Source organism: Papio anubis, chromosome 18, assembly GCF_008728515.1.
Source record: "Papio anubis isolate 15944 chromosome 18, Panubis1.0, whole genome shotgun sequence".
In the NCBI taxonomy this organism is placed as follows: Eukaryota; Metazoa; Chordata; class Mammalia; order Primates; family Cercopithecidae; genus Papio; species Papio anubis.
In genome coordinates, this window is record NC_044993.1 from 45,391,707 (window position 1) to 45,406,464 (window position 14,758).

General features: G+C 52.2%; 1 protein-coding gene across 2 annotated transcripts; it reads right to left on the bottom strand.

Moving 5' to 3' along the window:
- Positions 1–8: 8 nt before the first annotated feature.
- Positions 9–14,034, bottom strand: KAT8 (lysine acetyltransferase 8). 2 transcript variants are annotated; one of them, XM_003916795.5, is made up of 11 exons: positions 13,811–14,034; positions 11,175–11,249; positions 10,921–11,096; positions 4,320–4,373; positions 4,055–4,219; positions 3,270–3,359; positions 1,236–1,376; positions 1,034–1,127; positions 788–938; positions 494–648; positions 9–174 (listed from the first exon to the last, which is right to left on the bottom strand). In XM_003916795.5, exons 1-11 carry the CDS (start codon positions 14,019–14,021, stop codon positions 110–112), a joined length of 1,377 nt encoding a protein of 458 aa, XP_003916844.1. In that variant the 5' UTR covers positions 14,022–14,034; the 3' UTR covers positions 9–109. The 2 variants fall into 2 exon arrangements, with proteins under 2 accessions (XP_003916844.1, XP_009194575.1); XM_009196311.4 differs by lacking the exon at positions 9–174 and having other exon boundaries at positions 199–648.
- Positions 14,035–14,758: the final 724 nt, after the last annotated feature.

Here is a 14,758-nt window from a genome sequence, read left to right on the forward strand (position 1 = left end):
TCTTGGCCTCCCCTTCCCCTCCAAAGTCCAGGGCCACCAGCAGAACTGACTTTATTAAAAAAAGGACAAAACAGGTCTATACATATTTACAGGCTGGGGGCCAGGCCGCTCACTTCTTGGAGAGCTTGACTTGCTTGTGCTTGGGGGGTGCCCACTTGAGGCAGACGGAGTCCACTGTGGGGAGAAGGGGTGGGAGACAGGTCTGGGACTGGGCCAGACCAGCTCACACCTGGCTGCCCTGCTCTGGGCTCAGGCCAGTTTCACCTCCTCCAGGTGAGAACAAAAGGGCAGGCTGTGCTGAGGAGGGGCAGAGAAGCCCAGGAATGAGAGGCCCGCCCCAGGCTCCATCCTGGGAGCTGGTCCGACTGGTTTGGGATCATGTGACAGTAATAAGAAGGCCTTGACTCCTAGCAGTCCATATACCAACACTCCCCCATCCCCACTGCCCACACACCCCTTTCCCGCCCCCGACACACGGCAGCCCCCCACCCACCTGTGATGGGTGGTTTCTTATACTGGGCACTTTTGAGGTGCTCCTCCACCAGCTTGGGTGTGACACAGATCACGTGCTGGCCCTTCCAGTACTTGACCATATTGAGGGACTGCAGGGTACTGATGATGTCATTCTGGGTGATGCTGGTCATCTGGCTGCAAAAAGGGATGAGAGCAAATGCCAGACATGGTGCCCTTGTGGGATCTGGCCAGGATGGCGACAGGGTATGAGGAGGCAGGATCATGGCCCATCTCAGGACAAGTCCTGCCCCCATGGTCCAGGAGGCCCCCTCACCTGAGATCCTTGATGGACAGTGTGCCCCGGAAGTCCCGCAGGATCTCCAGCAGCACCCAGGACCAGTAGCTGCGGTAGCTGAGCTTGCCCAGGTCAGACAGAGGCTTCTCAGGGGAGCCGACCGTGCTTTCCAGCTTGGAGAGCTCATAACCTGACAGCAGTAGAAAGAGGAACTTAGAATCCAGCCTGCCCTGGCACCCCTGCCCCACAGGTCTCCCACTCCCAGACAGGCCAGGAACCACTCACTGAAAGCAATGAGGAACTTCCCGTAGCCACGGCGTTGGTAGGGGGGCAGGGTCAGGATGCAGGCCACGTTGTTTCCATCCGGGGACTCCTTCTCCTGCAGGAGGCAGGTGTTCAGGGCCACTGGGGAGGCTCTGCCCCCTCTCTGTTTATGCCCACCTTCGCCCTCCCCACCCTCCCCACCCTGAGCTTCCAGACCCAGTACCTTGGAGAAGTAGCCGACAATGTGGGCCCCCTGCCGGTCCACCTCAGTCAGGATATAAAAAACGAACGGCTCCACGTCAAAGTACAGTGTCTTATGGTCCAGGAAAAGCTTGGCCAGCAGACACAGGTTCTGACAGTAAATCTGGGGGTGAGGAGGGGGAGACAGGCTCAGGGGGCAGGCACAGGTCCTACCCAGCTGGTTCCAGCGGCCAGCACCAGCCTGCAGGAAGTGGGCGCCTCGCAAGGCCAGACAGATTTCACACTGGAAGGAGTCTTCAGTCAGCCTCTGACGGACAGGGAACTGGAAATCAGAGAGCAACAGCACTTCGGAGGTGCCAGCAGAGCTGGACGAAGCCCGGCTACCCCTCCTGAGCGCCAAATACGGGCTGGGTGCCTTCCATGCAGGATCTGCTTCAGTCTTCACAGACATTAACTCTGTTTCAGCTCAGGACACTGAGGCTGCGAGGCAGGAATTCAGACTGTCCTGTTCATGGCTGTGTCCCCAGCACCTAGCACGAGGCTAAGTATGAAGCTGGGTGCCTGGTAAATATCTGCTGAATGGAGGAGCCTCGAGCCCTGTCTGTCCACTTGGCCGCACTCCAGGAGGGGGACAATGGGACTAAGTTTGGCTTCATGGCACAGACTAAAGGGTTCCCTGGTTTATGACACCACAACCACTCTCTCATCCAACCCAGCAGCTGTGCGAGCCCAGCACTGCCAGGCCCATCTCATTCAGGAGGAAGCTGAAGCTCCCAGAGTGTTGTCCAGGGCCTCAAAGCTGGCAGAGTGCAGAACTGGAAAGCATCACCACATCTCCAGCGGAGGCCCTTCTGCCATTCCACCCAGCCATGCTCAGGAAGGCAGAGCAGGGGCAAGGGCTGGGCTCAACCTGCATATTCTCCGAGTCCAAGGCTAATCAAGCCCCAAGAGATCACCGATAATAACAAGGCCCGTGTTTATTAAGCACTTACTAGTGCCAAGCACTGCACTGAACACTTGACATTTGCTATCTCATTTATTCCACTAACACCACCACTAGGTAAATATTATGACTCCCGTCTTATGGACGAGGAAACAGGAACTATGTTAAGTAACTTGTCTGTGGTCAGTGAGGAAGTGACAGGGCAACGAGTCACCTTGCAGTGAGTGGAGCCACCCTGAAGCCTGCCCTCTCCGTCCTATGTTGTATGGCCCATCTGCCGGAAACCAGTACACTTGGCGAGACCCTCACAGACTGACAAGGCAAAGGCCAAGTTCTGTACAACAGCAGAGCAGGTCCCAAAGGTCCCAACCCACCCTGCTGAAGTCATTCCGGGCCAGGAACAAGGAACTCAGCCCTTGATAACCACAGAGCTCTCTCAGCAGGAAATTTCACACAAAGCAGTCCCCTCCCAGGCAAAAACAAACACCTTTCTTTCCAACCGAAGGAGAAAGCGCTTCTAAAAGCAGCCTCAGGCAAGACAATCTCCTCTGGGTTCCAGAACAACTCAAATTTGAACCTAACCCCACCACCAGAAGAATCCTGGGGCCACCACAGGGCCCTGTGTTTCCTATGCACCAACCATAGGCCTAGTGTCAGGCTAGGAGGCCCTGAGAGGCCTTCTTTTTTTTTTTTTTTTTTTTGAGACAGATTCTCACTCTGTCGCCCAGGCTGGAGTGCAGTGGCGCAAATCTCAGCTCACTGCAACCTCTACCTCCCTGGTTCAAGCAATTTTCGTGCCTCAGCCTCCAGAGTAGCTGGGATTACAGGTGTGCACAACCACACCGGCTAAGTTTTTTGTATTTTTAGTAGAGAAGGTTTCGTCATGTTGCCCAGGCTGCTCTCGAACTCCTGAGCTCAGGCAATCTGCCCACCTCAGCCTCCAAAAGTGCTAGGATTACAGGTGTGAGCTACAGTGCCCGGCCCCTCAGAGGCATTCTGCCCATAGAGGCTCAGCTAAGGCTGCTCCCTCCCTCCCCTTTGGTGGCAATGAGGATCATCTGGGAGGTGCCCAGGGCCTCCCCGGCCTCCCCCAGCCCCCGGCCACCCACTCACCTTATGGTCTTTGCCATCAACTTCGTAGACGGAGATGTTGCTCTTGCGGTAGATCTCTTTCCCGGGGGGCTGCCGCCACTGGCACTGACCCTGGTGGGGGACAAGAGAACAGGCTCGCTGCCCATAGCTTCTCTGCTAGGAGGCCCCCACCCCACCACTACGTGCTTTGGAGCAAGTCTCTGCCTCTCTGTTTCCCCCCCCAACACTTCACTTGCATTGAGTAATCCTCCCAGCAGCCTTAGGAAAGCAATCCTGCTTTATAGACCAAGGCCCAGCACAGAGACGCAAACATCACACAGCGGGGTGGGGTTTTGAGTCTCTGTGGGCCTGGCTCTGGAGGGACCCGTCCATGACAATGGCTTCCCTAAACCACACCTATTCGCTTCAGATTCCACACCTCTGGAAGCAGCCCACTGTGTCAGTGATGACAGCGCCCCTTCCTGACAGCCCCCAGTTTTGTCCACACTTAAGGTCCCACTGCCAGGGCCTATGTGTGCTTCCTGGGATGGGGCTGGCCTTGACAAAAGACCCGAAGGGGGTGAGTTACTGTCCCCATTCCAGAGAAGAGGAAGCTGAGGTCTGGAGTTGGCAAGGTCACCCTTCCAGCAACAGCAAAGCCAGGCCTGGAATCCAGGCCTCTTGACCCCTAGCAGCAATTCCCTATACTCGCCCCTCTGGGCCTGTCTCCTCCCTGGAGCTGCCAGCGCAGCCGCCCTCAGTCTCCCTGCCTGCCTCTGCCTCTCACCAGGCCCCTGCCCAGTTCGGCCCGGCCAGCCTAGCCTCACCAAGTGGAAGCGGTAGCTCTTCTCGTATTTCATGTACTTGAGGCAGTACTCGCAGAGCCAGAGCTTGGGCTGTTTCCCATAATCTTCGGGGAACGGTGAGAAATACCAGGCATCAATTTCATAGTTCCCGATGTGGATCTTGTCCACATACTTCACCTTGGTGATCTGCAGGCAGGGTGGGAGTGGGGCACAGTGCATGGCTCAGCAGGGGCTCCTCAGCAAGGGGAGACAGGGGACCTGCAGGCAGCTTCCCAGCCCCGCTTACCGCCTCGTGCTCCTTCTCCAAGGCCGCTGTGGTGGGGTCCATCTCTGCATAAGTCTGGGCCAGGAAAGAAAAGTAAGCAGAGGTGAACAGAAGTGGTAACCAGGCTGTCCCTCCCCTGCCAGCAACAGCAAAGCCAGGCCTGGAGTCCAGGCCTCCTGGAATCCAGGACCCACAAGGCTTCCCTGCTGTCTTCCAGACCTCATTTCTGGATGGCAATAATAACCACACCAATAGCTAACCTGTCTGACTCAGTTCTGAAGCTGGCTGGTCCAGGCTCCTCTCGCATCCACCCGCCCCACCCCCGGATATCCCAGACATCCTTGATGTCCAAGTTTGGACCTTTTGCCAGATGAACAGGGTTAGGATCGGAATAGGGGCTTTGGCTGCACAACGGGGGGCAATCCAGCTCTGCCAAAGTTGTGAGACTCAAATGAAATAACAGATATTGCCTTCCAGGCCCACCATAAGAACTGTTACCATCTCCCCGATGTGCCTAGACCCCTTTCCTGAGCACCAAACCCTGCCTGCCCATGAGACTGCCCCAGAGGTCCCTCCCACAGGGACAGCAGACTCAAGATGTGCAGAAAGGACCTCAACACTCCTCCCTGCAAACCTGCGCCTGCCTCCTCCTGGGTTGCTCATTTTACTGGGAACATCACTCTTGGTCCCAATGTCCAAGACATGTAACTAGGCTTGCCTCAGACTACTCCCTCTCCCTCAGCCTGGCCAAGTCCTAATACAGCGATGCCGACTCTACTTCTGACATCTCTGGAATTGGGTCCTCTCTGGAATTCTCCTCTCTGTCCTGCTCCAGGTAGTCATGGCCCCATCTCAGGTCTGGACAATTCACTAGGCCTCCTCAGATTCCCTGCCTCCAGCCCCAGCCTCCTCATTGCTATCAGCAGCCCCCTTTTTGCAGCCTTCATGCTTTAGGACAAACAGCTCCTTCCACCTGGAGAATGCCCTTCCTTCCCTCACTGCCAGCAGAAAACGCTTCCTCAGCCTGGCACAGAGCATGAGTCAGGTGAGTCCATGATGCTTTGTGATCTATCCTGTGTCACTGTTGTTATTGTGCTCTTTCCCATCCTTCAAGGCTTGAGATTCTTACCACCCCCTCCAGGAGGCCTGACTGGATTCTTCCCATCCAGAAAACATTCGCTCCTTCCCAAGTTCAGTGAGAAGCGGTCAACAGGGCAACACCAGCCAAGTATGCCCACCTGGGTTCCTCTATTTTTCAAGTCCTTAGAAAGCAGAGACTAAGAGTCACACCACACTCACAGCACATCCTGCTCCTAGACCAGACCCTGCGGGAGGAACCCAGTATAGCCTGACAATGGAGGAGGGACCCAAGATGGCCCATGACCTACACCAGGGCAGACGAGGCCCTGCCCTCTAGCTGAGAAGGAAGAAAGGAGCCAGCACTTTACCCAGAACCCCCTCCACAAAGCACTGGGCTTATATGGCCTCATTTAATCCTTTCAGTAACCCTTACATAGAATGTTATTTCCTTTTTTTTGAGACGGAGTCTCACTCTGTCACCCAGGCTGGAGTACAGTGTCACCATCTCATCTCACTGCAACCTCCGACTCCCAGGTTCAAGCAATTCTCCTGCCTCAGCCTCCCAAGTAGCTGGGACTACAGGCACATGCCACCACAACAAGGTAATTTTTGTATTTTTAGTAGCGACAGATTTCGCCATGTTGGCCAGGCTGGTCTCAAACTCCTGACCTCTGAGCCACTGCGCCCAGCTGCATTCTTATTTCAATTTTACAGAGTAGTAAACAGGCAGGGCAAGGTGAGGTCCCTTGCCCTCAGGGACTAGTGAGCTGCCATTTATTCCAAGTGGCAAGCACGGCATAGACATTATTTCTTTTTTTTTTTTTTTTCTCACTCTGTCACCCAGGCTGCAGTGCAGTGGCGAGATCTCAGCTCACGACAACCTCTGCCTCCTGGGCTTAAGTGATTCTCCTGCGTCAGCCTCCCAAGTGGCTGAGACTACATGTACCTGCTACCATGCCCGGCTAATTTATTTTGCTTTTTGAGACGAAAGTTTGCTCTTGTTGCCCAGGCTGGAGTGGAATGGCACAATCTTGGCTCACCACAACCTCCACCTCCTGAGTTCGAGCCATCTTCCCACCTCAGTCTCCCAAGTAGCTGGGATTACAGGCGCCCACCAGCACGCCCAGCTAATTTTTTGTATTTTTAGTAGAGATGGGGTTTCACCATGTTGGCCAGGCTGGTCTCGAACTCCTGACCTTCAGATGATCTACCCACCTTGGCCTCCCAAAGTGCTGGGATTACAGGTATGAGCCATAGCCTTTTTTTTTGAGACAGAGCCTCGCCCCGTCACCCAGGCTGGAGTGCAATGGCACCATCTCAAGTCACTGCAACCTCGCCTCCTGGGTTCAAGTCATTCTCCTGCCCCATACTCCCAAGTAGCTGGGATTACAGGTGTGCGCCATCACACCCAGCTAATTTTTGTATCTTTAGTAGAGAGGGGTTTCACCACGTTGGTGATGCTGGTCTCGAACTCCTGACCTCGTGATCTGCCCACCTCGGCCTCCCAAAGTGCTGGGAATACAGGCATGAGCTACTGCACCCAGCCTGTGCCTGGCCTCTTTTTGTATTTTTAGTAGAGACAGGCTTTCACCGTATTGGCCAGACTGGTCTCGAACCCCTGACCTCAAATGATCCAATCATCTCAGCCTCCCAGAGTGCTGGGATTACAGGCATGAGCCACTGCACCCAGCCGACATTATTTCATTTTGTCCTCACAATGAGCCTTTGAAATAAGAGTGCTCATTGTCCCTGTTGTATAAGAGACAAAACTGAGGCACAAAGAGGTGAGGTCACTTGCCCAAGGTCACAGAACTGGTACTCAGCAGTCGGGCATGGGCGCCTGGTCTGTCCAATTCTGAAGCTAACCACTGTAAAGATGAGGAAGAAAGATTTTCCTTCTCACACATCTCTCTTTTTTTTTTTTTTTTTTTGAGATGGAGTCTCCCTCTGTTGCCAGGCTGGACTGCAGTGGCGTGATCTTGGCTCACTGCAACCTCTGTCTCCCACATTCAAGTGATTCTCCTGCCTCAGCCTCCCAAGTAGCTGGGAGCCCAGCTAATTTTTGTATTTTCAGTAGAGATGGGGTTTCACCATGTTGGCCAGGCTGGCCTCGATCTCTTGACCTCGTGATCCACCCGCCTCAGCCTCCCAAAGTGCTGGGATTACAGGCGTGAGCCACCGCGCCCAGCCCCTCACACATCTCTTTAAAACACATTTCCCAATTCTTACAAAATACAGTACTCTTCTGCCAATGCAATAAAGAACTACAAAAACACTACTTTTCTTAATTGTTGCAATTTATTTAGAATTAAACATTAATTAGGCTCTGAAGAACCTTGCTGATTGTTAACTGGATGATTGTTTCATTACCTATTCTTTGATTTAATCACCACTGGCCCGTTATCCACCTTGCTGGTTGCCAGCTCAGAGGTATGTCTTTGTTAAGTGCAAAACAGTTGAGGAATTAATCTTAGATCTACGCTGTCCAATAGAGTAGCCACTTGTCACATAGGGCTATTTAAAATTATACTCAGCCAAACATGGTGGCTCATGCCTGTAATCCCAGCACTCTGAGAGGACGAGGTGGGAGGATCACTTGAGGCCAGGAGTTCCAGACCACTCTGGCCAACATAGCAAAACCCCATCTCTACTAAAAATTAAAAAAATTAGCTGGATGTGGTGGCACATGCCTGTAATCTCAGATACTTGGGAGGCTGAAGTATGAAAATTGCTTAAGCCAGGAAGGCGGAGGTTGCAGTAACCCGAGATCTTGCCACTGTACTCCAGCCTAGGTGACAGAGTGAGACTCTTCAAAAAATGAAAATTTTGGCTGGGCACGGTGGCTCACACATGTAATTCCAGCAATTTGGGAGGCCGAGGCAGGTGGAACACTTGAGGTCAGGAGTTTGAGGCCAAACATGGTGAAACCCTATCTCTACTAAAAACACAAAAATTAGCCGGGCATGGTGGTGCATGCCTGTAGTCCCAGCTACTTGGGAGGCTGTGGCAGGAAACTCGCTTGAACCCGGGAGGCGGAGGTTGCAGTGAATTGAGATCACACACCACCGCACTCCAGCCTGATTGACAAAGCGAGACTCTGTCTCAAAAAAATAAAAATAAATAAATTTAAAAAAAAATAATTATAATGCTTTTATTTATTTTTTTTTGAGACAGTCTTGCTTGGACACCCAGGCTGGATGGAGTACAGTGGCATGATCTCGGTTCACTGCAACCTCTACCTCCTGGGTTCAAGCAATTCTTCTGCCTCAGCCTCCTAAATAGCCGGGATTACAGGCGTATACCACCACACCCGGCTAATTTTTGTATTTTTAGTAGAGATGGGGTTTGGCCACGTTGGCCAGGCTGGTCTCAATCCCATGACCTCAAGTGATCCACCCACCTCTGCCTCCCAAAATGTTGGGATTACAGGCATGAGCCACTGCACCCGACCATGATTTTAAAATTCTTAATTCTTAGTCACACTTGACACATTTCAAGTGCTCAACAACTACATGTGGCTAGTAGCTACTGTACTGGATACTACAGCTATAGAACATTTCCATTACAATAGGAAGTTCAATTGGGCAGTTTAGACCTTGAGGAGTTCTTCCAGTTTACGGTATTTCAATTTTTTAAATCACACCACAGTAGAAAGTACACTTGGCACTGTAAACCTGTTGACATGTCCATATATACACACAAGTGTGTGCTAGGATCATTGGGAAGGTACGGCTGGAACAAGAGGAATCCTGCACACTTTTATTGGGTGTGAAATAAAAGCTGCTCAAAACAATACTTACCCTTAATAAAGTGCAACACCCTGAATTTTCTATCTTATCCACTTTATTTCTTCCATTTAAAGAAATTTAAATGCTGGGCTTGCCCACTGAACTGATGTACTCAGAAGGATGAAACTGCAACGGCTGAAAGTAACAAATGTTTGGGTGTCTGGAGACTTTGACAATCTTGCTCTGGTTTGCACTCCTCATTTTAATTTTGTAAATTAAGACACTGAGACTTGGTTGGGCACAGTGGCTCACACCTGTAATCCCAGCACTTTAGGAGACTAAGGCAGGAGGATCGCTTGAGACCAGAAGTTTGAGACCAGTGTGGGCAACATAGCAGACCCCGTCTCTACAAACAAATAAAAAAATTAGCCAGGCATGGTGGCACTTGCCTATGGTCCCAGCTACTCAGGAGGCTGAGGCAGGAGGATTGCTTGAGCCCAGGAGGTTGAGGCTGAAGTGAGCCATGACTGTGCCACTGCACTCAGCCTAGACGATAGAGTAAGACCCTGTCTCAAAAAAAACAAAAACAAAAACAAACCAATATGTACAACTATTATACATCAATACAAGAAAAAACCAAGGCAGGTACAGTGATGCACACCTGTAGTCCCAGCTACTTAGGAGGCTGAGGCAGGAAGAACATTTGGGCCCAGGAGTTCAAGTCCAGCCTGAGCAACACAGCAAGACTCTCATCTCTTAAGAAAAAACCAAAATCATGGCTAAGGCCTCTGGCTCTGAGGTAGCACAATCTAGCTGGTAGATCTAATTCCTGTCTGGGTCCCTAAACCTATCTGCAGCTCTTCTATAAATTGGGGATAATAATGCTTACTTCACAGGCCTGCTGTGAAATGTCAGTGAGGTCATGTATTAAAACACTTAGCTTAGGCTGGGAGCAGTAGCTCACACATGTAATCCCAGCACTTTGCGAGGCCGAGGTGGGCGGATCACCTGAGGTCAGGAGTTCGAGACCAGCCTGACCAATATGGTGAAACCTCGTCTCTACTAAAAATACAAAAATTATCTGGGCGTGGTGACGGGCACCTGTAGTCCCAGCTACTCGGGAGGCTGAGACAGAACTGCTTGAACCCAGGTGGCGGAGATTGCAGTGAACCGAGATCGTGCCACTGCACTCCAGCCTGGGCGACAGAGAGACTCCATCTCAAAACAAAACAAAACAAAAAAAAGCCAGCATTTAGCTTAATACTTTGGCTCACTGGCTAACAAGTGTTTGGCATTATTATTCTAATTCCAGCCCACCGTTTTACTGCCTGTGTGACCTTGGGCATGTTACTTAATCTCTCTGAGCCTGCTTCCTCACCTACCAAAAAGTAACTATTCCTGTGTGTTGAACTGTTGGGAAGAATGAGGAGCTTATACACAAACAGGACTTGGCAGGGTGCCTGGCTATAGCAACTGCCCAATAACATTCTCGTCTTTCCTACTAAACTTCAAGTCATTTTTCTACTAAGACACAGCCACTAGGAGACAAAAGAGGCTCCTGGTGCAGGAGGCCTGCGTTCTAGTCCCAGCTGTGCCATTTCCTTGCTGTGAGACTGCAGCGAAGCCCTTACCCTCTAAGCCTGTTTCCTTAGCTATGAAAAATAAGTAAGAGGAAGTAGGTAAAGTCCCTGACACACTACAGGAGCTTAAGAAATGGGATTTGCTATGGTTTTGGCACTGGGGCCCGAGAGACCCAAGGGAGCTGGCAGAGACAGCTAGGCCTCCCGGGCCTGTGGATGGGAAGGGATCCGGACCTTCTGCACATGGTTGATCTCATCATGCTTGCGCTTTTGGTTGCGAGTGATCTTGCGCTCAGGCTGCTCTGCGAGCTCACTCAGGTACTTCTCTGAGTTCTTTTGCACAGCATCCTTCACTGTCTTGGTCAGCGCCAGCCGGTTCTTGTCTACCCACTCGTCCAGCCGCCGGTTAACTGTAAGGATGGGCCATGAGAGTGCTGCCAGGGCACCCAACTCCCCGCACCCAGGCCCAGATGCACCAAGCCACTCACAGCCCACATAGTGTACATAGAATTCCTCTCGGCCCTCCTGGTCGTTCACTCGAGACTGGATCACTTCAGCAGAATCTGTGATGGAAAAAGGCTAGGGTCATCAGGAAGGTAAGGCTGGAACAAAAGGAATCCTGCACACTGAGGAGCAGTTTCCAGAATCCAGGGCCACGCATCAGCTAACCTCACTAGTTCACCTCTGCCATTCTACTCAATCACTGCCACAACTGTGAGGTGGACCAGGTTGGGGCTGTTATTACTATTTTATGAATGAGAAAATAACTGGGGCTGCGTGCGGTGGCTCACGCCTATAATCCCAGCACTTTGGGAGGCCGAGGCGGGCAGATCACCTGAGGTCGGGAGTTCGAGACCAGCCTGACCAACATGGAGAAACTCTGTCTCTACTGAAAATACAAAATTAGTTGGGCGTGGCGGCGCATGTCGGTAATCCCAGCTACTGGGGAGGCTGAGGCAGGAGAATCACTTGAACGCGGGAGGCGGAGGTTGCGGTGACCCGAGATCACGCCATTGCACTCCAGCCTGGGCAAAAAAAAAAAAAAAAAAAAAAAAGGGGGAAATTAACTGGCTGGGTGTGTGGCTCACACCTGTAATCCCAGTAGTTTCGGAGGCCGAGATGGGCAGATCACTTGAGGCCAGGAGCTGGAGACCAGCCTGGTCAACATGGCAAAACTCCACCTCTACTAAAAATACAAAAAAAAAAAAAGAGTCAGGCGTGGTGGCACACACCTGTAATCCCAGCTACTCGGGAGGCTGAGGCAGGAGAATTGCTTGAACCTGGGAGGCACAGGTTGCAGTGAGCCGGGATTATACCACTGCACTGTGGCCTGGGTGACAAAAGCAAGACTCTGTCTCAAAAAAAAAAAAAAAGAACCCCAAAAAACAAAACAAAAAAAACTGAGGCTTACCCAGGGTCACAGATTTGAAGTGATAAGAGCTGATACTTAACTGAATTTAAGTCTGACTCTAAATTCAATGCTTATTTTACCATATACCTTCAGTTGCTCATTTGTTCAGGGATCATGAGTGCTGACTCTGGATTAAGATAGCCTACATTAATATATAATTCCAGGTCTGGGCACTATGGCTCACGCCTGTAATCCCAACACTTTGGGAGGCCAAGGTGGGTGGATCACGAGGTCAAGAGGTCAAGACCATCTTGGCCGACATGGTGAAACTTCGTCTCCACTAAAAATACAAAAATCAGCTGGGCGTGGCACCGCACACCTGTAGTCCCAGCTACTCAGGAGGCTGAGGCAGAAGAATGGCTTGAACTCGGGAGGCAGAGATTGCAGTGAGCCAAGATGGTGCCACTGCACTCCAGCCTGGCAACAGAGTGCGATTCCGTCTCAAACAAACAAAACAAAACAAACAAACAAAATATATAAAATTGCAGCTCCCGACTTCCTAGCTATGTGTAACTGAGCCAGTTATTCCATCTTTCTGAGCCTCAGTCTCTTCATCTGTGAAAAGGGATAACAGCTGGGCACAGTGGCTCATGCCAGTAATCCCAACACTCTGAGAGGTTGAGGTGGGAGGATCACTTGAGCCTAGAAGGTCTAGGCTTCAGTGAGCTGTCACAGCGCCATGGCACTCCCACCTGGGTGACAGAGCAAGATCCTGTCCCAAAAAAAAAAAAAAAAGGGATAATAGTGCCAACCTTAGAAGGTGAGTTAATGCCTCCAAAATTTTTAGCAGAGCACCTGACAATTAGCAGAGCATTCAATAAGTGAGTAAGGCAACCACTATGTGTCTGGCCCTATGCTGCGTTGTTGCTGGGTACAGAGGACACAGTGATGAATCACAAGAAGTCCTGCCCTCCAGAAGTTCCCAGTATGATGGAGGAACACAGAGAGAGAAAATTACAACATAATGTTACAAAAACGATGACTGAGGTATGAAAAAAATGTTGCAGGAACACAGAGAAGGGAACCACTCACTTCGCCTGAAGGGGAATCAAGGATGACATCACAAAGGATATGAAGTTAAGAGGATGAGTAGGAGCTAGGCAGGCGAACAAGGAGAAAGGGAAGAAAACGCATTCCAAGCAGAGGGCACAGGTGGTAAAGGGCGTGTGGTCTTCAGAGGACAGTGTGTTCTGGCCTGGCAATGCCCTTTGCTAGGGTTGGCTACAAACTGGAGAGGTCACAAAAATGAATGCCACTCTAAGGAGTTTGGGGTTAATTTTGAAAATGAGAGAAGGCAGCAGAACATTAGGAAAGGGAAGCCTGTTGTTTCTGGGAAGGTCTCTCTGCGGGTGGCTGCCAGGGACATATGGAAAGAGAAGACGCAGAGACAAGAGACGGGTGAAGAAGCAGGGTTAGCAAGAAAAAGGAATGAAGCCTAAGACTGGGCAAAGAAGTGGAATGGGAACAATCCTGGTGAAGGCCTGAGTGGTGGGTTTGTAGGCGTCGCTCCACATCATCAAAGGTCGACAGCCTCCCACAACCCGGCTGGTTTCTCAGCGCCTGGATCGCGGCGTTCTTTCCTCAAACCCCGCCCCTCCTCCTCTCCACTCCCAGCCCCCGGATCTCGCCCTCACTGAGAGCCCGTCCTCTGGCCCCGCCCCGCCCCCTGGCCCTGAGCTCCGCCCAGCCCCCGGCCCCGGGCCCCGCCCTCACGCCAGGTGCTATCCGGCCGCCGGCACAGGTACGTTTCTCCGATCTCCACCGTGACTTCCGGCTCGCCGCGCGCCGGGGTCGGCGGAGAGACGCGGCCCGGGGATGGGGCGGTCCCCTCGGCGGCCGCATTCTCCCCGGGCCCTGGCTCGCCCTCCCCCGCGACCCCTGAAGTCGCCGCTGCAACCGCCGCAGCAGCTCCCTGTGCCGCCATCGCGGAAGGGGAAGTGACGCCAGAGTCGGACGCCACGCAGCTCTTCTGCCTCCGGGTCAGCAGTGCGTGGGGCGGGCTCCTCAAGGTTTGAGGGTGGGGTCTGTGACGTGGCAGGAGCCGATTGGCTTCTGCGGCCGTCCCTCGCGGCCCCGCGAGGAGCTGGATGTTGAGTGTGCGGTAGTCTTGGAGCTCCTGGTTTTCCGTGAGGACCTGTGGCTGCAGCCTATGGTCGAGGAGAGGAGACAGACTTACCTCATGCGATGACTCAACTCAACCTTTTATTTGTTTATTTATTTATTTATTTAGAGACGGAGTCATGCTCTGTCGCCCAGGCTGGAGTGCAGTGGCGTGATCTCGGCTCACTGCAACCTCCGCCTCCGGGTTCAAGCGATTCTTCTGCCTCAGCCTCCCGAGTAGCTGGGACTACAGGCGCGCGCCACCACGCCCACCTAATTTTTATATTTTTAGTAGAGACGGGGTTTCACCATGTTTTCCAGAATGGTCTCAATCTCTTGACCTCGTGATCCGCCAGCCTCCACCTCCCAAAGTGCTGGGATTTACAGGCGTGAGCCACCGCGTCCGGCCAGCTGAACCATTTTAAAGGCCCTGGTGCTTGAGGAAGCCAAGATGTGCCAGTTTTCAGCGGGAGCTGCCCACGTTTTAACAGGGCGGAGTCAGAGCGTCCGCCCTGGTGGCCTGGAGCCGCACACTCGAGCTGGCCTAATGTCGCTCACCTT